General features: G+C 44.7%; 1 protein-coding gene across 1 annotated transcript in view; it reads right to left on the bottom strand.

Annotated features, from left to right (window-relative positions):
- Nucleotides 1-27,655, bottom strand: part of syne2a (spectrin repeat containing, nuclear envelope 2a) — a 203,218-nt gene that overhangs the window by 134,114 nt on the left and 41,449 nt on the right. The window contains 14 exon segments of the mRNA XM_070435847.1: nt 9,001-9,130; nt 9,399-9,535; nt 13,941-14,282; nt 14,517-14,681; nt 14,876-15,191; nt 22,895-23,073; nt 23,244-23,538; nt 23,672-23,779; nt 24,022-24,227; nt 24,554-24,757; nt 25,350-25,451; nt 25,687-25,854; nt 26,176-26,334; nt 27,215-27,462. Coding sequence (XP_070291948.1) covers nt 9,001-9,130; nt 9,399-9,535; nt 13,941-14,282; nt 14,517-14,681; nt 14,876-15,191; nt 22,895-23,073; nt 23,244-23,538; nt 23,672-23,779; nt 24,022-24,227; nt 24,554-24,757; nt 25,350-25,451; nt 25,687-25,854; nt 26,176-26,334; nt 27,215-27,462 — 2,759 coding nt within the window.

The raw sequence follows: 27,655 nt of genomic DNA, 5'->3' as shown, positions 1-27,655 counted from the left end.
AGGAAGTCCGCAGGGAGCTAGCGTGTCGGGACACCACTCTCTCCCTAGACAAACTTRTAGACATGTCTATCCGGCTGGACAATCTGCTAGCTGCTCGCGTGCGTTCAGAAAGGGTCCTGTCAGTTCCACCTCCTAGCCCTCCCGCTCCCATTCCTATGGAGTTAGGGGGGGCTGCTTCGAGCGGTACCGGAGGAGGAAGCTCCTCCTGCACCAGCTGTGGTCGGAGAGGACACACGGCCGGCCGGTGCTGGAGGAGTCCCTCTGGGAGTCGAGAGGGCAGGCAGAACACTTCTCGGTCACCCCAGGTGAGTCAGCATCAAACTCACCCAGAGCCCCCTGTTGGTCACATGTTTGTATACATTTTTTCCCTTGATTTTTCTCCCTTTTCCCAGCATAAGGCACTAGTTGATTCAGGTGCAGCTGGGAACTTTATGGATCGCGGACTCGCCCTCAAGCTGGGAATTCCGCTGGTGCCGATAGATCCCCCCCTTCCCCGTGCACTCCTTAGATAGTCGGCCATTAGGGTCAGGGCTGGTCAGGGAGGCCACGGTACCACTGAACATGGTGATGCAGGGGGATCATAGGGAGCAGATTAGTCTCTTCCTTATCGATTCACCTGCGTTTCCAGTGGTGCTGGGGGTTCCGTGGCTAGCCAGTCACAATCCCAGGATTTCGTGGAGACAGGGGGTTCCCCAGGGGTGGTCAGAGGAGTGTTCAGGTAGGTGTTTGGGAGTTTCCATTGGCGCCACGTCGGTGGAGAGTCCAGACCAGGTGTCCACTGTGCGCATTCCCCCTGAGTATGCCGATTTGGCTATCGCCTTCTGTAAGAAGAAGGCGACTAAATTACCACCTCATCGACAGGGGGATTGTGCGATAAACCTCCAGGTTAACGCTGCGCTTCCCAGGAGTCATGTGTACCCATTGTCACAGGAGGAGACCTTGGCTATGGAGACATATGTCACGGAATCTCTGGGACAGGGGTACATTCGGCCCTCCATTTCACCCGTCTCCGAGTTTCTTTTTTGTGAAAAAAGAAGGAGGTCTGCATCCGTTCATTGATTATAGAGGTCTAAATTCCATCACGGTGGGGTTTAGTTACCCGCTACCTCTCATCGCTACGGCGGTGGAATCATTTCACGGGGCGCGGTTTTTCACGAAACTGGACCTCAGGAGCGCGACTAATCTGGTGCGTATTCGGGAGGGAGACGAGTGGAAAACCGCGTTTAGTACCACATTGGGTCATTATGAGTACCTCGTCATGCCATATGGGTTAAAGAATGCTCCAGCCGTCTTTCAATCCTTTGTAGACGAGATTCTCAGGGACCTGCACGGGCAGGGCGTGGTTGCATATATAGATGATATCCTGATCTATTCGGCCACACGCGCATGTGTCTCTGGTGCGCAAGGTGCTTGGGAGACTGCTGGAGCATTACCTATATGTCAAGGCTGAGAAGTGTGTTCTCCAAACGAGCCGTCTCCTTCCTGGGTTATCGCATTTCCACCTCGGGGGTGGTGATGGAGTGTGACCGCGTTAAGGCCGTGCGTAATTGGCCGACTCCAACCATGGTGAAGGAAGTGCACCGGTTTTTGGGTTTGCCAATTACTACCGGAGGTTTATCCGGGGTTTTGGTCAAGTAGCGGCCCCCATTATCGCCGGTGCGTTTGCGGTGGTCGGCAGAGGCTGACAGAGCCTTCAATCGTTTGAAGGCGCTGTTCACAGATGCGCCCGTGTTGGCGCACCCGGACCCCTCTTTAGCGTTCATAGTGGAGGTGGACGCGTCCGAGGCTGGGGTGGGTGCCGTGCGTGCTATCACAGCGTTCGGGTACGCCACCGAAACTCCGCCACCGGTGATTTCTTTTCGAAGAAGCTCGGTCCGGCGGAGCGTAACTATGATGTGGGGGACCGGGAGTTGTTGGCTGTGGTAAAAGCCCTGAAGGTGTGGAGACACTGGCTTGAGGGGGCTAAGCACCCTTTTCTCATCTGGACTGACCACCGGAATCTGGAGTATATGCGGGCAGCTAGGAGACTGAATCCGCGTCAGGCAAGGTGGGCCATGTTCTTCACCCGATTTAGGTTCACCATATCGTATAGTCCAGGCTCCCTGAACACTAAGGCCGACGCGCTGTCCCGTCTCTATGACACGGAGGATCGGCCCATCGATCCTACTCCCATCCTTCCAGCCTCTAGGCTGGTGGCACCGGTGGTATGGGAGGTGGACACGGACATTGAGCGGGCGTTACGGGTGGAACCTGCGTCTCCACAATGTCGTACGTACGTGCCGTTTGGTGTTCGTGATCGATTGATTCGGTGGGCGCACACACTACCCTCGTTGGGTCGTCATGGTGTGGCGAGGACAGTGAGTGTTCTTAGGGGGAAGTACTGGTGGTCCACCTTGGCTAGGGACGTGGGGTTCTATGTCTCTTCCTGTTCGGTGTGCGCCCAGAGTAAGGCTCCTAGGCACCTTCCTAGAGGGAAGTTACAGCCCCTCCCCGTTCCACAACGGCCGTGGTCTCACCTGTCGGTGGACTTCCTTACCGATCTTCCCCCGTCTCAGGGGAACGCCACGGTTCTGGTTGTTGTGGATCGGTTTCTAAGTTCTCCCGTCTCTCCCATTGCCTGGTCTCCCTACGGCCCTACAGACTGCGGAGGCTCATTTAACCACGTCTTCCGGCACTACGGTGCCGGAGGACATCGTCTCTGATCGGGGTCCCAATTCACGTCCCGAGTGTGGAGGGCGTTTATGGAGCGTCTGGGGGTCTCGTCAGCTTGACCTCTGGTTATCACCCGAGAGTAAATGGGCAGGTGGAGAGAGTGAACCAGGAGGTGGGTAGGTTTCTGCGGTCGTATTGCCAGGACCGGCCAGGGATTGGTCAAGGTATACGTACCATGGCGGAGTTGGCCCAGAACTCACTCCGCCACTCCTCCACGAACATGTCTCCATTTCAATGCGTGTGGGCTACCAGCCGGTCCTGGCGCCGTGGCATCAGAGTCAGACCGAAGCTCCTGCGGTGGAGGAGTGGGTGCAGCGCTCCAAGGAGACCTGGAGGGCCGTCCAGGAACCTTCAAGCAAGCAGGTGGACGGCTGAAGAGGAGCGCTGACCCCACCGCAGTGAGGTCCCCGTGTTCATACCGGGGACAGGTCTGGCTTTCGACCCAAACCTACCCCTCCGCTTGCCCTGCGGAAGCTGGGCCGCAGTGTGTGGGGCCATTCAAGAGTCCCGAGGAGATAAACGAGGTGTGTTATAGATTACAACTCCCTTCCTATTTATCGTATTTAACCCCTCGTTTCATGTGTCTCTCCTCAGGCCGGTGGTAGGCTGGTCCCCTGCAAGAAGGTGAGATGCCGGAGGTCCCCCGCCCCCTCTGAACATCGAGGGGTCCTGGCGTACACAGTACGTGCTATTCTGGACTCGAGACGCCGGGTGAGGGGCCTCAGTACCTCGTGGATTGGGAGGGTGCCCTTCCATACGAAGCATTGGAAACCTCCCTGGTCTTGTTGTTGAATCTGTTTTGAAATTCACTACTCGACTGAGGGACGTTACATATAGGGTACAGAGATGAGGTTGTCATTACAAAATCATGTTAACCTTTGTTCAATAGGGGGAGCTGTTAGCATTATTTTTTTTTTACATTTCCAAATTAAACTGCCTCGTACTCAATTCTTGATCGTACAATATGCATATTATTGTTATTATTGGATAGAAAACAGTCTATAGTTTTCTATAGGAGTTGAAATTTTGTCTCTGAGTGGTACAGAAAATTTCTACAGCACTTTTCATGACAGGTTCAGATTTCAGAAATTTTTTACCTCTGATCTGGGGTCTGTTATTAAAGGCACAGTGAATGCTATGAAGAAACGACACTGCCTACGTCTTCCTCTGGTGTCTGTACGTCATCACGTTTCAATGAAATCGATGGGACGTTCACAGCCATTATAAATGACCAAATGTACAGAGACCGCCCTTCTCAACGCGCGCCTCAAGCGTGAAGGCCATCGGACCTGTCTGTTCAAGTCGTTTTCTAACCAGCAATATTTCTCCGGTCATGTTTTCAGTCGTTATAGTTGTTTAAAAACATCATAATGTAGTGAATTTGAACCGTTTTATATCAATTTATATCCGTTTAGTGCGATTCTGAGAATTTATTTTGTCGTGCACTCTGAACGTTTGGACACGCTTTGGGTGTCGGTCGTTGGTGATGGACATTTCGAAGGACAGAGGACATCTATCGACCAAAAGACGTTTATAACATAGAAAGGTACATTGCCCAAGAATATGATGGAAGATCAGCTCAAAGTAAGCAATATTTAATATGATAAACCGTGTTTCTGTCGAAATATTTTAAACGCATATATCGCCATATTTTGGTATAGCTTCACTTGGCCAACCCTGTATTGAAAAGTAAGGATAATTTTAAAAATGTAAATCAGCGGTTGCATTAAGAACTAATTTGTCTTTCGATTCCTGTCAACCCTGTATTTTTAGTCAAGTATATGATTAGCTTTTAATTAAACTAGATCACTCTGATAGATGACGTCAGACATATTGAGGCTTGATTTCCTAGTATTTTCATTGTGTAACACGGTTTTGTATGGCTAAATATGCACCTTTTCGAACAAACTGTATATGTATGTTGTAAAATGATGTTACAGGAGTGTCATCGGAAGAATTCTTGAGAAGGTTAGTGAAAAATTAATATCTTTTGGCGTGGTAGTTAGTTATGCGCTCTTTGGCTGGATCGATGCTCTGGTAACGTTGGAACATGTAGTATGCTATAACTTATCGATTTTATGTGTTTTCGCTGAAAAACGCTTAGAAAATCTGAAATATGGTCTGAAATCACAAGAACTGGGTCTCCATGCTATGCTTTGTCTATTTTATGAATGTTTTATGATGAGTAAATTGGTCATACACGTTGCTCTATCTAGTAATTCTAGTGGATTTGTGATGGTCGGTGCAATTGTAACTGTGATTTCTACCTGAAATATGCATTTTTTCTAACAAAAACTATCCTATACATGAATATGTTATCAGACTGTCATCTGATGGTTTTTTTTTATAGTTATTGGCTATCAATATCTTAGTTGAGCCGAATTGGTGATAGCACCTGAAGGAGTAAGAAACTGATGGAGTTAGAATAGTGTGTATTTTGCTAAAGTGTTTAGCTAAAGAATTACATATTTTGTCTTCCCTGTAAAACATTTTAAAAATCTGAAATGGTGGCTTTATTCACAAGATCTGTATCTTTCATCTGGTGTCTTGGACTTGTGATTTAATGATATTTAGATGCTACTATCTACTTCTGAAGCTATGCTATCTATGCTAATCAGTGTGTGGGGGGTGGGGGGTGCTCCCGGATCCGGGTTTCTGAGGCAGTAAAAGTTAAACACTATTATTGCATACAGAGTGAGTCCATGCAACTTATTATGTGACTTGTTAGGCACATTTTTACTCCTGAACTTATTTAGGCTTGCCATAACAAAGAGGTTGAATAATGATTGACGCAAGACATTTCAGCTTGAAAAAATAAATGATTTTTTAAAAATATCTAAAAACAAAATTCCACTTTGACATTATGGGGTATTGTGTGTAGTACTCCAATTTAATCCATATTAAATTCAGGCTGTAACACATACAAATTTGGAAAAAGTCATGAGTGTAAATATTTTCTATTGGCACTGTAATTGGCAACATTTGGACCGGTCCCGTTTCATCGAGGAGTAGTGTGTTTTTATCTACGTGTTTGAATGTAAGAGCGTGAATGGACTGTTGCACTCACACACTTCTCATTGGCCACACACAGGTGACTTGGATTTCCACTGTTTATGAGTGCACTTAGGTACACAGTGAGTGTGCATAGATGCTATTGAAATTTGTTGATAATTGTTGGTCATTTAATAATAATTCATAACTTTACTTGTTTTAATTATTATTTATCATAGTTCAAGAGATACATATTTGTGTAGTTTCACTTTGTGGGAATTGTACATGTTTTCCTAGTAAGTAAATACATATCTTTAGGGGTACATTACTTATTAGGTGGAGGCACTGCACTACATTATTTATAATACTGCCACAAACCTAGATACTAGGTCCAAACTGATAGCAACTCATGTTACACTGTTGTTTACATTTGCTACAGGCAGTAACTAGCATTATTTAGCATTTGATTATTTCCCAGTTGTTAACATTTCCCTGATCAAAACTTCACTAGAAGCAGAAACTTCCACAAAAACATGTCAAACTAAGTTTGGTGTCTCAACGTGCCTGTTTCAGATCAGCTACACTGCAGTATGACTGATCTACAAATCTTAATGAGTGATCAATTAGATCTGAAGTCGACTCAAACACGCACAAGTTTAAGGGAAATGACACTAGTGATGGGTCATTCTCCAACGAACAGCTCTTTTTCAACTGCTCTTTTTGGTGAATGCCGAGAACCGAATCACATCTGAGAAAGAGTTGTTCATTTGGCTCCCTGATTTGCATACTGTTACTACTGGTTTTTGAGCTCCAGACAACGATTATCTGCAGATAAGTTCATTTAAAAAATCTGAAGATTATTGTTCCTGCAGTGAGGAATTACAGAAAGTGAGGAGAGAGACTTTCTGGTCCACACATTTCTGCAGTGCATTCATTTTTTTTCTTTGCAGACCATCTAACTTGGTCAGGTAAAAATGTACTTGAACTAATCATGATCTGACATACTGTCAGGCAACTTTGTAAGCTTAACATTGTAGATTTGCAATTTTTTTCATGATTTTAGGTACATTTTTAAGCGCTACTGAACTAAGTGCCGTTTGGGTGCCAAATGGACAGCTCTTTAAGCTGAACGGAACTAACGAGCCGGCTCACTGAACATAATTGGCATGCCCATCACCAAAGATTATGGATATACTGACAAGATGTCCGCCCTAACAATGGGAGTTGTTGTCCACAAAGCGGCACGGCAGGCTGTCTAGCTCCAGTCTATACTTTCTTAGGATTGGTGGATACATCTCATTATTATAATCCTTTTTTGAATATTTGATGAGGGTTGTTGACGTCAACTGCCTGTATTCAATAGAGAGAGATGCTATGCTACTAGGCTCACCCATGAATATGCATAGCCATCTTGAGACAACACTGATATAAAGTATTTTTTCTTAAAGTTGCCAGGATTTCATGAGTCCTACTTATATCAGTACACTCGTAACAACTTAAGCATTACGAAACTTCTATAATATCAATTAAATCTCAAATAGCAAATAAGCCATTCATTTTTTTGTTGACCAAATTTCACACATCTCATTGACCTCCATACAAAAATTCCTTGCTTGGTTGGTGAAAAACTAAATAAAACTAACCCTGCTGGGGAGACAGATTTGCCACCGAGTTGGACCTCTCTATTCCTCTTCCCCTCTGCCATCACCAAATTCCACAACTTTTCATCCTCATATTCATTATCTCCAGCACCTACCAGTGTCTACATATTTGAAAATGGCCCATTTCTACATGATGTAGTTAAAAAGATAAGAAGAAAGGTCGTAAATATGGCCTACTCGATAACATCATCGAGTAGAATTAAAACAAAGAAAACTTTCTTTTTTTTCCTCAAAACATGCAACAATTTTCTAGTCACAGGGAGACATTTTTTTGCTCCCTGAGTCACCGCGAATCTCATAGTGTTTGAAAATCCCTGTTTTTAAAATATTTTCTACTCTTGATGACATCAAACTTTTACAATTATTATGATTTTTTTTTTTACAACAAATCATAGAAATGTGCCATTTTCACATATGTAGACACTGGTATGGTGCTGCTTCCTGCATGACGAAAGCAGACTCATTACTGGTTTTGACTGAACGATGAATTCCCCCGCAATGGGTGCTCATTGGTTTCAAAATATTTTGCTGCATTACAATGTCACCATGGATATAACAAACTCATAATGAAATAATTGCAAAAATACAATTTTGGGGCTATATACTAATACATCTCCAAAGTGTCCTCTAAGCTTATGTGTTGCGCTAACATCTATGCCTGATCAGAAATGGCTTTGGACACCAAATTCAAGCCTTTGAAAACTGCTATTCTACCCAAGTTGATTACGATGAGAATGCCCTTAATGTTAGGGAAAGGGGGATACCTAGTCAGTCGCACAACTGAATGCATTCAACCGAAATGTGTCTTCTTCATTTGACCAAACTCTTCTGAATCAGAGACTGATGGCTGTGCTTTGGCATTTCAAAAATAACCCCTCTGAGAAATGCCTCATGTAGAATCACCAATATGCGTAGTATTTTCCATCGGGGTTTGTCACCAAATGCCAGATGACAAACCCTCTATTTTTCCGTTGAGACAGAGCACGTCCAAAGATAATGGCCCTGATATTAGAGCAAAGTGGAAACTCTATTGGAGAAAACTCACTAAGGGGTTCCTATCCCTACCTGTATTGTCGTGATGGCCGGGCATATGGAGTATAAGTGCGCTTTAAGTGCCCTTTGCTAATATTACATGGTAGTCGGGCCTCTGCGTTCAACATGACAAATACGTCAGTGGAAAAACATCTCAAAAACAACTAGTGATTTCTGAACAACCTCAGTAAACTCTGTGCTGTGTTCAACATGCCAAATGCATTTGTGGGAAAAGGTTTTAAAAAAAACAGTGATTTCAGAACATTTTAAATGGATGGGAGTGCAGCATAACACCTTAAACTTTCATTCCTAAATCTTTTTAATGAATGAGACAACAAAAGCTATCATACACACATTGCTTTTTACTCTCAATGTGGCTGGTCCAGTAAAAACAGCAGTGACTTTCTGATTTACTATTCTTGTTCGCAGAAGTTGAAAACCTAAACAATGTACAAATATTTAATGTTCCTGCAAAACTCTTTTAGGATTTAGGTTCAGGTTCCTGGTCAGTACTTTAATTGTGACAAATGTATTTGTAATAGATTCTACACAAATAATATGGGATGGTGGATGGATGTGGGTGGACAGAGAGGTACTACAGTACCTGTACAGACTTTCGGGGATTTGACTGTGCTGCCTGGTTCCACTGCTGCAGTTCACAGATCGCCCCAGACATTCTAAGGGCTGTGCCGCCTGAAAAAAGCTGCATTCGTTCATGTAGAGAGAAACACAGGCTACGGAGACAGAGAGGATAGGTTGAGAGAGAGAGAAAGAAAAAGAAGGAAGGGAGAGGGGGAAAGAGAAGGAGAGAGAGAGGGGAGCGGGGAGCGGGGTGAATAAGAGTGAGAGGAATGAAAGAGAGGAGAGAAAAGGAGAATGGTTTAGAAAGAGAGAGAATACAGTAACTCACATGTACCAAAACATATTTTTCAAAAAATGCAATCCAAATGCTTTGATATGCAGAGGGAAAGAAGCTACAGAACAGATATTAATAATAGGTACCTGTCTATGTCTTTGGCCGCTGAATCCACAGCCAAAGTCACATCGTTTTGAAATTCTCCATATGTGTCCTCTGACCCTACTGCTTTCTCCAGGTGATGAAGCCGTGCCGCAAGCTCCCTCAGGCTTTGGTCACAGTCCTGAACAAGTCATGAGATAGTAAGTGTGTTTGATGTATTTGTCTAAGTATGTGATGGACGGGAGAACAGTGGGGTATTCCAAAATGCTGGACAATTAAGTTATCCAGCTTATACCATGTCAATTTTAAGCCTATATTTCTCAGATGTAGTTATAAATACACTGAACAAAAATATAAACGCAACATGAGTTGAAATTAAAAATGCCTGAAATTGTCCATACGCACAGAAAGCTTATTTCTCTCAAATTTGGTGCACAAATTTGTTTACATCCCTGTTAGTGAGCATTTCTCCATTGCCAAGATAATCCATCCACCTGATAGGTATGACATATCAAGAAGCTGATTAAACGGCATGATCATTAGACAGGTGCACCTTGTGCTGGGGACAATAAAAGGCCACTTTAAAATGTACCGTTTTGTCACACAACACAGATGTCTCAAGTTTTGAAGGAGTGTGCAATTGGCCTGACTACAGGAATGTCCGCCAGAGCTGTTGCCTGATAATTAAATGTTCATTTCTCAACCATAACCAGAACTGCCAAAGGGGGAGGAGTTGCAATCTACTGCAGAGATAGCCTGCAAAGTTCTGTCATACTTTCCAGGTCTATGCCCAAACAGTTCGAACTTTCATAAGTTTTAAGGGAATATAATACTCTCCCCAGAAATATGGTCTATTGTCACGCTAGCACTCTCGCCTGCTACCCGAACCCCCCTTCAGCTGCGCAGCTGTCCCTGGACACCATCTGTGAATTGATGCGTCCCATCTAGCTCAGAGTTTGTTCTGTAGTGACCTAAACTGGGATATGCTTAACACCCCGGCAGTCCTACAATCCAAGCTTGATGCCTCAATCTCACACAAATCATCAAGGAACCCAACCAGGTACAACCCTAAATCCGTAAACATGGGCACCCTAATAGACATTATCCTGACCAACCTGCCCTCCAAATACACCTCTGCTGTCTTCCAATAGCTCTCAGCGATCACTGCCTCATCAGCGCTGTATCCGTCACGGGTCCGCGGTAGAACGACCACCCCTTCCATCACTGTCAAACGCTCGGCCTAAACAACACTTCTGCGAGCAGGACCTTTCTAATCGACCTAAGGCCGGGTACCACGTGGAAGGATTATTGAACTCCATCGGCACGATCCCAACGTGTGATGGATGTACTATGGGATCCAAGAATAGTCTGTTATAAATGTACTCAACTATGTACATTTACTTCCTCACATATATAAGAAAAGCAATAAAACGCTCTCCTGTTAATCGAAAAAAATGCAGAACCAAGAAAGACTTATAAGCCTGTGGTTTTCCTCCATGCCCTGACTGCCCTCGAACCAAGTCACAAAACCAATCTCTGATGGGAACTGCATAGCATCGAAGCAGCGCCCAAGCCGATCAATGCAGCTGTTCACAGAGAAAAATGACTCTAACGTTGGTTTAAACATAACTCAATACAACGCAGTCAGCTCAGGGAAGCAAACGGCCCAGCATCTTTTTCAAAGCATAAGAAATGATTTCCTGTATATGCTACTATAACTCCAATAAAAAGGATTCTGGTAGTATTACACTTAATGGCTATATACAAGAATTCAAGGCGAAGGGAGAGCATCCTTTCCTCCTCAGCTCCCTACTGCACTGAGGGCTATAGAGAGTTAACTACGTGTCAAAGATATCTTAGCCAAAGATAAATACCGTGGTAATCGAGAGACGTGTCAACAAGCATTCTCTCAATCGCCTGTGCATGTTCTCCTGGGGCTGACTCCAACCTTGGCCAACAGCCTCCGCCCCCCCAAGCTGCTACTCGTACTCGCTCAAGCCTCCCCAGCTTCTTCCTTTTACCCTAATCAGCTTGAGTCAATTGTATAAGCTAGAAAGAGACAAGCGAAACCTGGACCTACAAATCAGCTGGGCTTGCAATCTGGACCCCCTATTTCTGTAACTGTCCGCGCCATTGTCCACCCCTATCACAGCCTGTTCCCTCTCCTTCGTATCATCTGAGATCCCAAGGATTGGAAAAGCTGCCGCGGTCATCCTCTCTCATCAAGGGGAGACACCCTGGACCCAAACTGTTACAGACCTATATCCATCCTGCCCTGCCTATCTAAGGTCTTCGAAAGCCAAGTCAACAAAACAGATCACTGACAATCTCGAATCCCACCGTACCATGCTCCGCTGTGCAATCCGGTTTTCCGAGCCGGTCATGGTGCACCTCAGCCAGCTACATAGGTACTAAACGATATCATAACCGCCATCGATAAAAGACATTACTGTGCAGCCGTCTTCATCGACCTGGCAAGGCTTTCGACTCTGTCAATCACCATATTCTTATCGGCAGACTCAGTAGCCTCGGTTTTTCTCAATGACTGCCTTGCCTGGTTACCAACTTACTTTGCAGACAGAGTTCAGTGTGTCAATCGGGGGGCATGTTGTCCGGTCCTCTCTGGCGAGTCCTATATGGGTGGGTGATAGCAGACAGGTTCAATTCTGGCCGACTCTTTTCTCTGTATCATCAATGATGTTGCTCTTGCTGCGGGCGATTCCCTGATCCACCCTCTACGCAGACGACAAACATTCTATATACTTCCGGCCTCCTTGGACAAGTGCTATCTAACTCCAAACGAGCTTACAATGCCATACACAACACCCCTTCGTGGCTCTCAACTGCTCTTAAACGCTAGTAAAACCAAATGCATGCTTTTCACCGTTCGCTGCCTGCACCCGCACGCCGACTAGCATCACCACCCTGGAGGTTTCCGACCTAGAATATGTGGACATCTATAAGTACTAGGTGTCTGGCTAGACTGCAAACTCTCCTTCCCAGACTCATATCAACATCTCCAATCAAAATCAAGCAAGAATCGGCTTTCTCTTCCGCAAAGCTCCTCACTCCACGCCGCCAAACTTACCCTTAGTAAACTGACCTATCCTACCGATCCTCGACTTCGGCGATGTCATCTACAAAATAGCTTCCAATACTCTACTCAGCAAACTGGATGCAGTTTATCACAGTGCCATTCGTTTTGTTACTAAAGCACCTTATACGACACCACTGCGACCTGTATGCCCTAGTCGGCTGGCCCCTCGCTACACTGTTCGTCGTCAGACCCACTGGCTCCAGGCATCTACAAGGCTATGCTAGAGGTAAAGTGCCGCCTTATCTCAGTTCACGTCACGATGGCTACACCCCCGCAACACGCGCTCCAGCGGTGTATCTCACTGATCATCCCTAAAGCCAAAACCTCATTTGGACGCCTTTCCTTCCAGTTCTCTGCTGCCTGCGACTGGACGAATTGCAAAATCTCTGAAGTTGGAGACTTTTATCTCCTCCAACAACTTTTAAAAATCTTGCATCCGAGCAGCTACACCGATCGCTGCAGCTGTACATAGTCCATCTGTTAAACTACCCACCCAATTTACCTACCTCACCCCCCATACTGCTTTTATTATTTACTTTTCTGCTCTTTTGCACACCAGTATTCTTCTTGCACATGATCATCTGATATTTTATCACTCCAGTGTTTAATCTGCTAAATTGTAATTATTCGATTTATTGCCTACCTCATGCCTTTTGCACACATTGTATATAGATTCTCTTTTTTTTCTACCATGTTATTGACTTGTTTATTGTTTACTCCATGTGTAACTCTGTGTTGTCTGTTCACACTGCTATGCTTTATCTTGGCCAGGTCGCAGTTGCAAATGAGAACTTGTTCTCAACTAGCCTACCTGGTTAAATAAAGGTGAAATAAAAAAATAAAAAAAATAAAAAATAAGCTGCCTCCAACGTCGTTATAGAGAATTTGGCAGTACGTCCAACCGGCCTCATGACCATAGACCACTTGTAACCACGCCAGCCCAGGACCTCCACATCCGGCTTCTTCACCTGCAGGTGCTGAGGATTATATCTGTCTGTAATAAGGCCCTTTTGTGGGGTAAAACTAATTCTGATTGGCTGGGCTTGGCTCCCCAGTGGGTGGGCCTGGCTGCCAAGTGGGTGGGTCTATGCCCTCCAAGGCTCACCCATGGCTGCACCCCTGCCCAGTCATGTGAAATTCATAGATTAGGGCCTAATGAATGTATTTAAATTGACTGATTTCCTTATATGAACTGTAATTCAGTAAAATCTTTGAAATTGTTGGATGTTGCGTTTAAATTTTTGTTCAGTATAGTTATACGCCACTCATAGGAAACCATTCAAACAATCCATAGATGGCTTTGCCCATTCCTTATTTTTCTATCAATGGTTCTACCATGAGAGCGCTAAAAGTAGGGTGAAACTGCCCCTAGAAGCTGATCCTGGGTCAGTGAACAAATGTTCCCCACTAAAGGTTAAGATTAGGATTGGGGGAGGGGAAGCTGAACCTAGATCTGTACCTATGGGAAACTTCATCCCAGAGCATATACCTGTAGGACTTGCCAGCGCTGCTGGAACTGCCTAATATCAGTGAATCCTTCGGTCGTTTCTGGGTCGTCCCCCAAACGCTCAGCCGAGCCTTGTAGGGCCCTCTGAAGGTTGTCAACCTCCTCCCTGATTCGCTGGTCTCGTCGGGCTACCTGCTCCTCTGCCTGTAGTTGAGCCAGCCAGCTGACGCCCCTCTCTAACTCCTCCTTCTGGTCCTGGAGATCTTTGACCTCTTGAGACAGAGTGGCCTGACCCTTGGTGGTGCAGCTGGCAAGAAGGATGTCCTTAAGAGACTCGAGCTCCACAAAGTCTTTCTCCATGTGGCCCACGGCCTCCTGCAAAGCCTACTGGGACAGGCAGATTTGTTGTTGTTGTTTCTTCAAAACATCTCACCAAACAGCAGTGCTCTTACAGTGGAAAATGCAATGAAAACGTATTTCTGAAAGGATGAGTTTACATAAGGCTGTGTGTGTCCGTGTGTGTGTGTGTGTGTGTGTGTGTGTGTGTTCGTGTTCGTGCGTTGCATGCATATGTGTGTATGTGTGTGTATGTAGTGTAATCACACTAATACATCTCACCTCCACAGCCCCTGTATCAGTCTCCAGGAAACTAGAGTCTCTGGGCTGGGACTCAATACCCAGCATCCGTTCCTGCAGTGAGTTCAATGTGTGCCGGCACTCCTGCACCAGCTGGCCACAGCGATCCTCGTTACGGACGCCTCCCTCAAGACTCACACACATTCCCTAAAAATTATGACAATTCAAAAGAGCAATAAAATGTATACAGTTTTTGTAATGACAGACATTTACTGTAACTGTGCACTGTAACTCCCTTACATGAATCAACAGAAAAACATATATTTTTAATCCAACCAGGAATTGCCCGTTTGACTTCAGAAATCTCCTTTATTAAAATATTTGAAACATAGCCTACTCACATGGAGCTTTTTGACCAAGGCGGGATGGCAATCCTCTAGTGTAGCCCAGGAAGGGTCCTCCCAATTGGGGTCCTTGGTGCGCTGGGCTAGCTCCTTCCTCTGGTTCCCCAAGGCAGAGAAGGCCGGCCCCAAGGCTGTGGCCTGGTCCAGTAGTGCCCGGGCCTGTTGGGCAGCCTGCCTGTGTTGGGCCAGGCCGGGCCAGGGAAATAACAGGGAGAGCTGGGTAGTCTGGTGCTGGAGCTGGTCCACTCTGGACCAGGCCTGCTGCCTCTGGACCAGAAGAGAGGAGGAGAGCTCGGGCTCACCATGCAGCAGACTGAGAGTGAAAAAAGACAGAGACAAATAGAGTTAAAGAGATGCCTTTCATAGACACTAACAAATCCAAATCAAGTAGGCTGTATGTATGAACTTCATCTCTATGTTGATTATTGTGCTTGAGTGCAGAAGCTTTTTCAACAATGGGCCGAGTCTTGAGAGCGCTGTGCGTCAAAAAAAAAAGTCATCGATGTCAATAGGAAATTTGCCTAAGCTTGCTAGTTAGGAACTATGGCACCTACAAATTACTTACTTTATTCCACCTTGTTGCACTGCTTTGTATCTTTATATAAATTTGTACTAAGTAAGTAAACTTTGGACAATTAAGCCTTGTCCGAGCCAGAACAGCCCATAGGTGCAGGAGCATGTAGAAGTATACCCCCTGGACAGGAAGCTAGTCTGTAACAGGACCTTACTTCCAAAAGGCATGTTTAGCTTTAAAAACAGATAAAAAAAACATATTGTATCACAGCGCCTCTCTTCTTTCTAAATATCTAATTTAACTGTACTGTATATAACATTATGAATATATATATATATAGTATGTAAATAGTATTTTTGTCTTTCCTATATAAACCTCTTATTTTTTAAATGTAATGTAACCTTCTTGTCTATAACTGTTCTGTACTTTGTATGTGGGCCCCAGGAAGAGTAGCTGCTGATTGTGCAGTAGCTAATAATAATAAATGAATCTCCCCAATCTAGGTTCCAATCAGGTTCCATTTTTAGAGTCTTTGGTATGATTAGACAGGGGATCAAACCTCCAACCTTCCAATCTCAGGGCAGAAACTCTAACCATAAGGCCAGAGTTGGTATCTAACTTTGACTATAACATTATTGTGAAACAAAATTGTCAACAAAATTGTACGTAGAGTTTCAGTTATTTTTAGGCAAAGATGCGTACTGCATCATTGTCAATTCTTTGTTATGAAAACTGTGAAAAAGGAACAGTTTTCTTAGAGCCTTCGAAGTGTTAGATGTGTGTAACCTCATTGGAATGTGTGCTATATCTGTGGAGAAATTATAGTGGAGAAAAAAATATAATGTAATCGGAAGCTTAAAAACAGGGGTGATAATTCTTACTCAGAACTTTGTTGGAATCCGCCACGTTTGGGAGATCTAATGGAAATCAAATGTTTTGTCCTGCATCAGGTTACATATCTTTATTCTGTGACTATTGTATATTGTTTTGATATGAGAAAGCATCCAATAGATGAAATGACACTGCCATCTAGTGTTACATAATGCCACATAATACACAATATTCCACAACATTCTAAACTTCAATGATGAGCAAAAAAGGTTTGTGTTGTTTTTGATAATTATTTACTGTGTAATTCTGTAATTTAATTCAGGTCAGATTGCTTGGAAAGGCAGCACTCTGCAGTAAGGATGATGTCACAGAGTAATATTGTGATGTCACCGGTAGGTTCTTAGAACTTTTGTCAAAGATCAAAAAAGCTTGCCTGCTTGGTAAGACTTAAAAGAAAAGAAAAGTAAAACGAAAACAAAATGGATGTATTCAACTGCTGAGAATTCTTCACAAGAATGATTCCTGTCATTAATTTGCATAAGGTGGATTGCCCAGGTAAGGTTATTTTCCTATTTTCAATTGAGTAGTATTTTATTAACATTAAATTAAACTTTGACTAGATTTGAATCTAGAAAAGTGGAAGTGACTACCTTTCGAGGTGGAGTATGCCAGGTATTAGTGGTGGCCTAGCAGTAATAGGCTAGTAATAATTAGTAGTAGTAGTAGCAGCAGCAGTAGTGTAGTAGTTAGTTAGTAGTATTAGTAGTAGTAATAGTAGCAGGAATGTTGACCTAGTAGTAGTAGCAGTACTAGTAGTAGTACTAGTAGTAGCAGTAGTAGGCTTTTACAGTGTAGTAGTAGCAATAGTAGGCTTGTATAGTGTAGTAGTAGCAGTAGTAAGCTTTTACAGTGTAGTAATAGTAGTAGTAGTACCCCAAACCATTCTGTGATTCACGTAAACTATTGTGTTAAACTAAAAGTAAGAAGAGTATGGTCTTTATTTTATTAAAGTGTTGATGGATGATCTCTTTGTATAGGTCTTGTTGTTTTTTGCTTTGCCTTTAAATGTTTTATTTTGCTTTGTAACATTCACGTATTCAACACAATTTGTAATTGTAGATGCAGTTTTTTTCTAGGCCTTTAATTATGCTCTCCTCATTCGTAGTTTTCATGGAAAGATGTCATAAACAGTGAGAGGAGACTGTTACTATGCCAGCATTAAATCTATGCCTAATTTTAAAACGTATAATGTGAAAAATAAGTAAAGGTTGTAACATATCAGTAGCTTTCTTCTGCTACATGCAATCTAATCTATCAGTTGATAATATTATTTTGTCTTTCAAAAGCATTTTGTCCACATTTGCCGCCATGTTATCAAAGCTTTTCAAATCTTTCACTATAAACCAGTATCATTTTACATCAGGTTGACTGTCCTAGTATGAACATACTAGTTTCTTTGTAAAATATTGCATGTATTCACAACATTGTGCATTTTTGTAAGCAAAAACTAGCTTGGGCAAAATAAACGTATCCTAACTATAGTTTATTCTGTTTTATGTTTGCAGGATGCAGGCCTGATCTAACATGGCTTCAAAAAGTTACATCACAGAACCTTGGTTCAGCTCCATTCTGTGATCAGTGTACTAGAAAACATGGTCCCTGCTGCAATCATTCTACTGGACCTTTATCGAGCAAGCCAGGGTGCAGTGCATCAATTGACCTAACACCACAGGGGCAGCCAACAAATGATGCCCCTGCGATGAGAACACTTCCAGGGCTTGCGGCCGGAGCTACTGGGCTGACCTACCACGAAAACCAGCCCACTAATGATCCATGGTATTTGGAGCATCCAAGGAGGGAAGACAGTCCTTCTCCTCCATCCCCAGAGTATGACAACAATGTATCCACCCTCGCAGAGGCCTTTGAGGGCCATGAAGAAGAGGACAGTTTATCTCCTGCTTCAGTGTACATGGACTGCCTTGAGGAGCTTAGCCCATCTCCCTCAGCAGGATCCCCTCAAGCCGACTCTCCCCCAGACTCTCCTGCTTTATTTATCGTAGAAAGTGATGAGGGGGAGCAGTTCTCGGAACGCCGTCTCACTCCATTTCCAGTATTCCTTGAGTGTGAGCAGTGCAACAACTACTGCTGTTCTCCTTTAGGAGAAAGGATTGTGACATCTCTAGAACGTGGGGGCAAAATTAAATCATCTTCTGAAAAATGGCAAGAGATCGAGAAAGTTCCAGAGTTTAAGAAAAATATTGAGTTGTCTCCAAACTCTGGGCAAACATCTGACGTTTCCCCTGAGCCAGAACCACAAATTGAATTGTCCAGAGAGCATGAGACCCTAAAAGGGCCATCTAACCTCTGGCAAGAGATTGTGTCAGCTTGTGAACCATCGCAAATGATTGAGCAGTCTCCTGATCACAAACAAGAGGTAGAGTTTAATTCAGACTGCTGTCAAGTGTTTGAGGAGCCACTGCAATGGACTGAGCAAAGCAAAGAGCCTCAGGAAGTGCTCCAGTTGCCTCTGCCACCAAAACAAACAGTTGAGCAGTGCCTTCAAGACATTGAGCTGCCTCATGAATCCATCCTTTGGAATGATCCATATCCAAATTCTGGCCAAGGGTTGGAAGTGTCAACTGAGCCCGAACAACAGATTGAGTTTTTTTTTTTTACCCACCAAATAATTGAAATGTCATCTGAACCTATGATTGGCTTATCTGCTGAGCACAGACCAGCTGTTGAACCACCACTTGAGCCTAGAATATCTTCTACTGAAACACAGCAGAATGATCTCCAGCAAATAACTGTGCCTTCCCCAGAACCTGGCACAGTGTCAAAGGCTCCTACTGAGCCCTGGCCAGAGACTGAATCATCCTTTGGTCCATGGCAAGACATTGAACCATTTTCTGAGTACAATCAAGAGACTGAGGTGTCACCAAACTCCTGGCAAATATTTAAAGTATCTGAAGTATCTCAGCCCCAACAACTGACTGAATTGTCCACAGACACACAAGGAGAGTTTAAGCTTCCTTCTGAACCTATGAAAAGGAATGCGGTGTGTACTGAGCAGAGGCTAGGGGTTGAATTAAACCCTGACTCCTGGCAAGGGTTTGAGATCTCTACCGACTCCAAGCAACAAAACAAACCATCAATGGAAACTCAGGGAGTGTTTAAGGTACCTATGCCACCAAGACAAAGGGCTAAGTGGTCTTCTGGGTGCATGCAACTGATCCAACTGTCTCATGAGCCCATGGAAGGTATTGATCTTCCTACAAATGATGTGCAAATGTTTGAAGCATTTTCTGGGCCCAAACAAAACATTGAGGTTTCTTCTAAATCCCACCAAGGGACTGAGTTGTCCCACGATCACAGGCAAGGGATTTACTTATCTCCTGAGCACGAGCATGGCATCGAGCCAGAACAAGAGACTGAACTCTCAATTGGACCTCAGGAATGTACCAAGTGGTCCTCTAACTTCATGACAGTATTTGACATGTCCAATGAATTCCAGCAACCAACTGGATCATCCACAGATCCTCAAATAGTGTTCAGGCTACCTCCTGAATCCATGCTGAAGAATGAGTTGTGCCAAGAAGCTGAATTGAATACAGACTCCTGGCAAGTGTTTACGGCGTCCAATGAGCTCAACCAAGAGATTGAGACAGCCAAAGACCTTCAAGAAGTGTTCAAGCGACATACCAAACCCAGGCAGAACACTGAGCAGTCATATGGATGCATGCAAGGGTTTGAACTGTCTACGCTGCTTCCTGGACTAAAGCAAATTAATGAAAAGTGTCCTGAGCTCAACCAAGAGGTAGAACTGACCCCTGACTCCCTGCAGGTATTTGAGGTGTCCAATGAAGCCATGAAACAGACTGAATCAACCACTGAGTCTCATGGGGTGTTCAAGGTTCCCCTGCCACCAAAACGACTGGTTAGGAGGTTTTCAGGGTACATTCAAGGGAGTGAACTGTCTCATGAGTCCATACAAAGAATTGATTCCTTTGCAAACTCTGGGCAAATATGGAATATGTCCATTGAACCCAAACACCAAACTGAGGTGTCCACTAGACTCAACCAAGGGACTGAGAGCTCCCCTGAGCCATATGATTGGATTGAGCGTCCTCCTAGCTGCTGCCAAATATTTGAAATATCCAATGAATGTCAACAAATGACTAAATCCTCCACAGAAACTGAGGAAGAGTTTAAGCTGCATCCTGAACTCAAGCAAAACACTGAGCTGTCTTCTAAGCACAAGCAAGGATATACATTGACAACTGACTCTTGGCAAGTTTCCAATGAGCCCCTGGAATGGCTTGAGCCAGCCAAAGAGATTCAAGGAGTGTTCAAGATGCCTCTGCCACCAAGAAAAAAGGTTGCACGATCTCAAAAGTGCATGCAAGGAATTGTTCCCTCCGGCCAAGTGTTTATGGGCTCTGCTGAGCCCCAACAGCAGATTGAGGTGTCTTCTCAACCCCACCAAGGCACCAAATTGTCCCCTGAACCCAGGCAAGTAACTGAGCATGAGGAAAGGATTCAGCGATCTCTTGAGTTCAGGCATGGGACTGAGATTTCTAATGAGCCTCAAACATCTAACGTCCTAGAAAAGTTTGACGTGTCCACCGAGCCACAAAAACTAACTCTGGGAGAGTTTAAGCTGCTATCCACACTCAGGCAAAAGACTGGGAGGTCTTCTGAGCTCATGAAAGGGTTTGAAGTGACTTCTGATTCTAAGCAAGATACTGAGCTTTTTGAAACCCAACAACAGATTGAGATAGGTCTTGAGCTACAGGAAATAACTGAAATGTATCATAGTTTAAAGTGTGATTCAGAACCATCTCCGGAATCCTTGCTACAGACCGGGCCATCTACAGTGTTGGAGGTGTTCCCTGAGAACTCTACCAAACCCACTCCTGATTGCCTGCAGAGGAATGAATTATCATCTGACAGAAGTCAAGGAATTGATCCAGCCAATGAGCCCATGCAAGGAATTGGGTCCTCTCTTGAGTTCCAAAAAATGAGTGACAACACTGTCTCAGAGCAACCCCTCCACTCCCCACCCCCTTCTTTTGACTTGTCTTCCTCTCCTCCACCACCTATGTTCTTCTGTGATGTAAAACCATATAACGATTTAAGACTCACGCCATCCAGCCCTTCGCATGATGAAGAGTTTGATGAAGCAGAATCTCTTGGCACCACATGGAGTCCAGAGTTTATGGCAAGTGAACAACATGAGCTGAAAGAAGAAGATTACCATATCTCCATTCAGAGTCATGGGCCAATGCAAAGGGTGAAGAGATTGACCCCATTCCCATACACTAGACCAACAGCTATTGAGCACCATGAGAATGAAGATAGAGACAGGAGTCTATATACAGTCAACCCGGCAGACCTACCTGACACATCTGGAGGAAGTAGAAACCTGCCCGAGATTTTAGAGTTAGAAGCTGAAGATGCAGATTATGACTCTGATAACAAGGACAAGGAAGAGGGCTTCTGCTGTAATGGCAGAACTCAGAGCCCCCAACTAGCAAGTCCATTGGCTGGCACCTCTGGGAATGCAAGATCACCCAGGCACCACGCACCAGGTCCTCAACATGCAAACACAACTAAGTCAAAGCAAGTTTTTTTCAGAAATGTCCAATTTCACAGCAAGCTTGTCAAGTCAACCACCCAGACCTCTTATGACCACAAGCCTGCGGTTGCTCAAGGTAGAAAGCGTTCCAGAAAATCAAGCCGTCAGGAGGAGATCAATGACGAGATAGAAATGTCTCTCAGAAGGAGCACTGTGGCCCGCCGCACCAGTACATTTTTCCCCCCCTCTCAGACACCTAAGCCTTGTAGCACTGTGTCAAGACACCACAGCGATTATGGTGAAGAGGATGAGAACTGCTGTGGCCGGAGTCCTAAGAGTCAAAGGCTTAACAACCCCACTCTAATGATTCTATATTCAGGTGAGGATGTACCTTCTTATATGCCAAATTTCCTTCCAACCCCTGGCAGACTAAGTCCTACTCTTGAGGATAGTGCTAAGATTAGCTGTTCTAGCCACGCCCTGGGCCAACAGGGTCCCTCACTCACGAGGAACAGAAGTGGAATAATGATGAGGGCAACACTGAATCCCCCAGCAGAGTCAGAGACCGACAAAACAGAAGAAGAGAAAGTCAAAAGGACAACCGCCCCTGAGGACAAAGACTCTGACGCATAGCGTCCTCCCCCCCGTCTTATCTTCTATTCTTGAACAATAAACACATTCAGCATCATAATTGAGCCTATATTGTAGTCATTTTACAGTGCTATTGTGGAATACAATATGATGATTTGTGGCATGGATCTGGAGTGTGTTTTGCTTAAGAGAGTAAGAGAGAGTGAGAGTGAGAGAGAAAGAGCGATAGAGAGAGCGAGAGAGAGATAGATAGAGCAAAACTGCATGTACAATTCAACTTTAAATGACTCAGTGGCAGTTACATTTGCCAAGACCCACTCTAAGTTTACAGTTTACACTGTTGGTAGAAACAGAGACTGAGGAGTACATCTTGAACTATTCACAATTATTCCATCAATATTCTCCTACTATCAACCAATTACACAGAGGTCACGCCTTTCTGACAGAAACATAAAAAATCATGAAAAGTGATTAGTGTCTCGAGTCTCATTCATTCACCTACCTGCGGTGTTGGTCTGCAGACTGCAGAACGGCTCCCCACTGCACCTCTGTGTAACTGACGGTCTGCATGACGTCCAGTTTTAGACTCTCTACCAGGCCCGGTCTGTGGGCCAGCCTTTGGCCTGCTTCCTTCAGCTCCTCCATACGAGACGCTCCCTCTGCCTTGGCACTCAACACAGTCTGCCAGACACAACAGAGGCAGCAAGAGACAAAGGTTTCATGTTTAAAGGTACAATATGTGACTTTCATTTCAGTTCATTTCCTTTTTTGTGCGCTATTAGAGGATATCTGCACCACCACCAAATAATCTGCAGGCGGAGTTTGGAGTAAGCCCAAAGACAGGTTCTTACCTCTGCAGCTTGTAGTCTTTGCTCAGCCTGGCTGTGTATGCATGGAGCTCCAGTGGCCAGAGAGTCAGCCTGCTGTTGCAAGACTCTAACCCAGGCTTGGGTGTCCTGGGCCAGAGTCTGGAAGGCCTGGGTGTGGCTGGACAGAGAGCTCTGGTTCTCCTTGGAGGCAAACAGATGGGTGTGGAGACTGCAGCAGCGCTCTAGAAGTTTCTCACTCTCTTTTAGGAGGGGGGAATGCTTTAGGGTGCTCCCATGTAAGGTGGTTATGTGTCCACTGAGGGCCTCTGTGTGCTTACTAAATTTGGGGGAAGAGTTAAAACCATCACTACCATCATTATGACCTTCATGACCATCATCATCATAATTATTGTTTTGATCATTATTGCAAATGTCATCATTGTAGTTAATGCAATTTTAGATTATGTGACCTGTGTTCGACTACTTCCTCCTGCAAGTGGCTAAGCTCCTCCCCTTTCTCCACCTTCAGCACTGCGGCTTGCAACCACTCTTGCAGACGGGCACACTCCTCCTGCAGACTACCACACAAACACACACACATTAGTAAAACACTACTGCAAGTAAATCCTAACTAATATGTTATTTGCGTACCATAAAATAAAGTGCAACCAAAACCACCAATCACAGATGCTGGATTTTGGAGTACATTTGGGGGAACATGGAATCTGATAGTATGTCACACATTATACACCCAAGACGGACTCATATCTGAATAGATACACTTGCAACTATCAATAGGTGTGCTTGTGACAGCCAGTACCTGTGCAAGGCCTCGATATCCCTCTGGGCCTGCACCCTCATTTCACTAATGTGCTGACGGGCTGCGCAGACAAGCTCATGCAGCCGGACACCATCCGCAGCTAGGCTCTGCAAGCTCTGTGGGCTGGCCACGGAGGTCATGAGGTGTAGCTCCTCCAGGAGGCCCTCTGCCTGCTTTTCCTGTGTCTGAAGCTGTTCAGACAGCTCCTGCACATGAAAGCAGGTGTTTGAGCAATGAGTACCAAGACTAGTGGCAGGAGGAGAATAATATTATGGAAAACAGTGTTTTTTTAACACTGGGTAGTTTTAGACACTAATAAGAACATATAATAGGTTCAAGGAAATCTGCTGATCATTATAATACACTTTTGTGTCTTTATAGTCAATCAATCAATGACTCAATCAATCAATGACTCTCAGGAGCATAGTTCTTAATCATCCCTCACATGAACCAAAGAAACCATGGGTACCCTCTGAAATGGGGATATGGGTCAAACATAAGAAATACCATATGGGAAAGTATTGACCCTCACCTGAATCTGTGTGAGGAGCTTTGGGCCGTCGGCAGCACTGAGCGTGTCTAGTGAGTCCTGGATGCCTTGAAGAGAGGAGTGACACTCGGCCATCTTGGCTGCCACTTGTCCCTTGGCCACCACCAGGTGCCTGTAGACATCCTCGAGGTCGGAGAAGAGCTCCTTCACCTGCTCCATCTTCTTCCTCATCTGGGTCTCGATCACCTGGGTGAGGAAGAGGAAGTGGAAGAGTCGGTCACTGCTGAGCATCATTTTGAAAATTGAACAAAATAAACTTCTCTAAATTGTGTCTCTGAGAGAGTATTACTTTTGACTTTGTAAACGAGGACCCTTTCTAAAGTAGTGATAAAGAACTTAATAAGAAGAAGCGCAAAGACCTGTTCAGGCCAACCCAGAGCCATATAGACAAATTCAGACTAACTCTGGCAATCTCAGACCCCCACAGCATATCCCAGGCCCATTCAAGCTGTCCTAGAAGTATACAGGCTACCCCAGGCCCATTCAGGTTATCCCAGAACAACAGAGGTTAACCAAGAACAACCCAGGTTATACCACTCCCACAGGCTATCCCAGACCCATCCATGCCCATTAAGGCTTTTCCAGGCCCCTTGGATCACCCAGACCTACTCTGGCCCACATAAACCTGTTTATTCAATATGGAATTAGTGCCAAGAGAAATTGAATTTGAAGGAAAGAATTTAGCATTTGTATCCAGAAATTGAATTTAATATCACTCCATATTTCCAGATCCAATCAAGTCCCACTCCCACCAGGCCCACCTCTCAGGCCCACTCACCTGAAGCTCCAGTGGGGGCTCCTTGCTCTGCAACAAGACCTGGATCTCCGAGGCCCTCCTGTGGAAGCGCCCCACACTCTCCTCCTGGACCCGGATCTCCTCCTACAGTAAGAACACAACATGGGTCCATGATCAAGGTTGGGACCCAATCCATTTCAATATATTCAGGGAATTAGTTGAAATCCAAATAAAACAAAACGGCAGAGAAAAAAAGTCTGAATCTCAAATACATGGTACTCTTGGAATCTTTAACTGGAATCAACAGGCAGACAGACAGACCATCACGACTCCCCTTTCAAAGTGAAAGGACTTGAGTTGCCAGAGGGCGTTATGTTACCTGCATAGCTGTGACTTCTTGTTCGCTGTGGAAGGGGTGTGACTGCACCAGGTGGGCCATTTTGTGGCTGGTCCAGCTCTCCACCTCTCCGCCCAGCTGTAGCAGCCCATCCCACAGGTCCAGCCCCATGCGTAGGTTGTCCAGGTGAGAGTCTGTCCTCTCTGTCACCTGGGAAAATCACAGCTGTTAGGTTTGACGTTCTAGGCAATAATCCATTCAGGGCACACATTTATCTGAGTACCTACCCTATGAGACTTGGCTTGCGTTCGGTAGACCAGAGCAAACATTTTGACCCGAAGGTTTAGTACTAGTGCACTTGGGTAAACACTGTTATTACACTACCCTAAAGTAACAAAATAGGAGAGCCAAAGTCACGTGAGAAATTTGACGCAAATTGAAAACGTGTCTTTCTGCTGAATAATTATAGGGCCCCCTGTGGTGTAACTACTTGTACTTGTATTGGTCTCTGGCAATGGGGTGAGAACTCACATCTAGCCAGCGGTCCATCAGGGTGTCAGCCTCGCTCTCAAATGCAGTTTCAGGGCAGTCAAGGAGTTGGCGCAGCTGAGACTGCAGCTGCTTGCAGACGCCTCGCATCTCCTCCACTCCCTCCCCGAGACCACTCAACTCTGCCTTGGTGCTGTGGACCTGGTATATACACACGCACATGTACGCACGTATGCACGCACACACACACACACACACACACACGCACATGCACACACAAACAGACACCCACACACACATAAATACAAACAAAGGCACACAGAAAAAGAAAAGTATGAAAAATATATACACAACAAAGCACATTTGAGAGAAAATGTTATTAGGATCTTATGCTGCAATCATGTGGTGGGAAAAATAGATAATTATGGTTGTGTTATCTGGTGCATAGTTCTTGTGGTCGTGTTATCTGGTGCATAGTTCTTGTGGTCGTGTTATCTGGTGCATAGTTCTTGTGGTCGTGTTATCTGGGTGCCATAGTCTTTGTGGTCGGTGTATCTGGTGCATATTTTCTTGTGGTCGTGTTATTCTGGTGCATAGTTCTTGTGGTCGTGTTATCTGGTGCATATTTCTTTGTTGGTCGTTTATCTGTGCATAGTTCTTGTGGTCGTGTTATCTGGTGCATAGTTCTCGTGTGTGGTCGTGTTATCTGGTGCATAGTTCTTGTGGTCGTGTTATCTGGTGCATAGTTCTGTGGTCGTGTTATCTGGTGCATAGTTTCTTGTGGTCGTGTTATCTGTGTGTCATAGGTTCTTGTGGTCGTGTTATCTGGCTGATTAGGTTCTTGTGGTCGTGTTATCTGGTGCATAGTTCTGTGGTCGTGTTATTCTGGTGCTAGTTCTTTGTGGTCGTGTTATCTGGTGCATAGTTCTTGTGGTCGTGTTATCTGGTGCATAGTTCTTGTGGTCGTGTTATCTGGTGCATAGTTCTTGTGGTTGTGTTATCTGGTGCATAGTTCTTGTGGCTGTTGTTCTTGTTGCAGGTATTGTTTTTGTTGTCATTACTATAAGGTGTAGCTCTCTACCTTAGTGAAGAGTCTCTGTAGGTTGTCTTTGCCCATGTACGAGGCCTGTTCACTGATGGTGCGCTCGGCCCTCTGTAAGGTGCTGCTTAGACGACTGTGTACCATTTGGAACCTCTTCAGTAATTCTGTTAGACCTCCACAACGATCCAGCCTGTGCAGTGCACACACACACAGCTTGATCACAAACAGCACAGGCACATACAGCACAGTCACACACACAGCACAATCACACACAGCACAATCACACACTCACATATACAGTTAGTTCTAAGTGTCCTTATCAGATGTTGACTGTTTTCTGAAAAGTTCCCTTTCCCATCCCTTCGATACTTGTCTGTCTACTCTTTACCTTCATTTTAACCTCACTCCCTTTTAACCTCACTCCCCCTTTACCTCCATTTTAACCTCACGCCCTCTTTACCTCCATTTTAACCTCACGCC

Source organism: Salvelinus sp. IW2-2015, linkage group LG28 (assembly GCF_002910315.2).
Source record: "Salvelinus sp. IW2-2015 linkage group LG28, ASM291031v2, whole genome shotgun sequence".
NCBI classification, from domain to species: domain Eukaryota; kingdom Metazoa; phylum Chordata; class Actinopteri; order Salmoniformes; family Salmonidae; genus Salvelinus; species Salvelinus sp. IW2-2015.
Note: the sequence above shows the minus strand (reverse complement) of the source record. Positions and strands in the feature narration are given on the sequence as shown.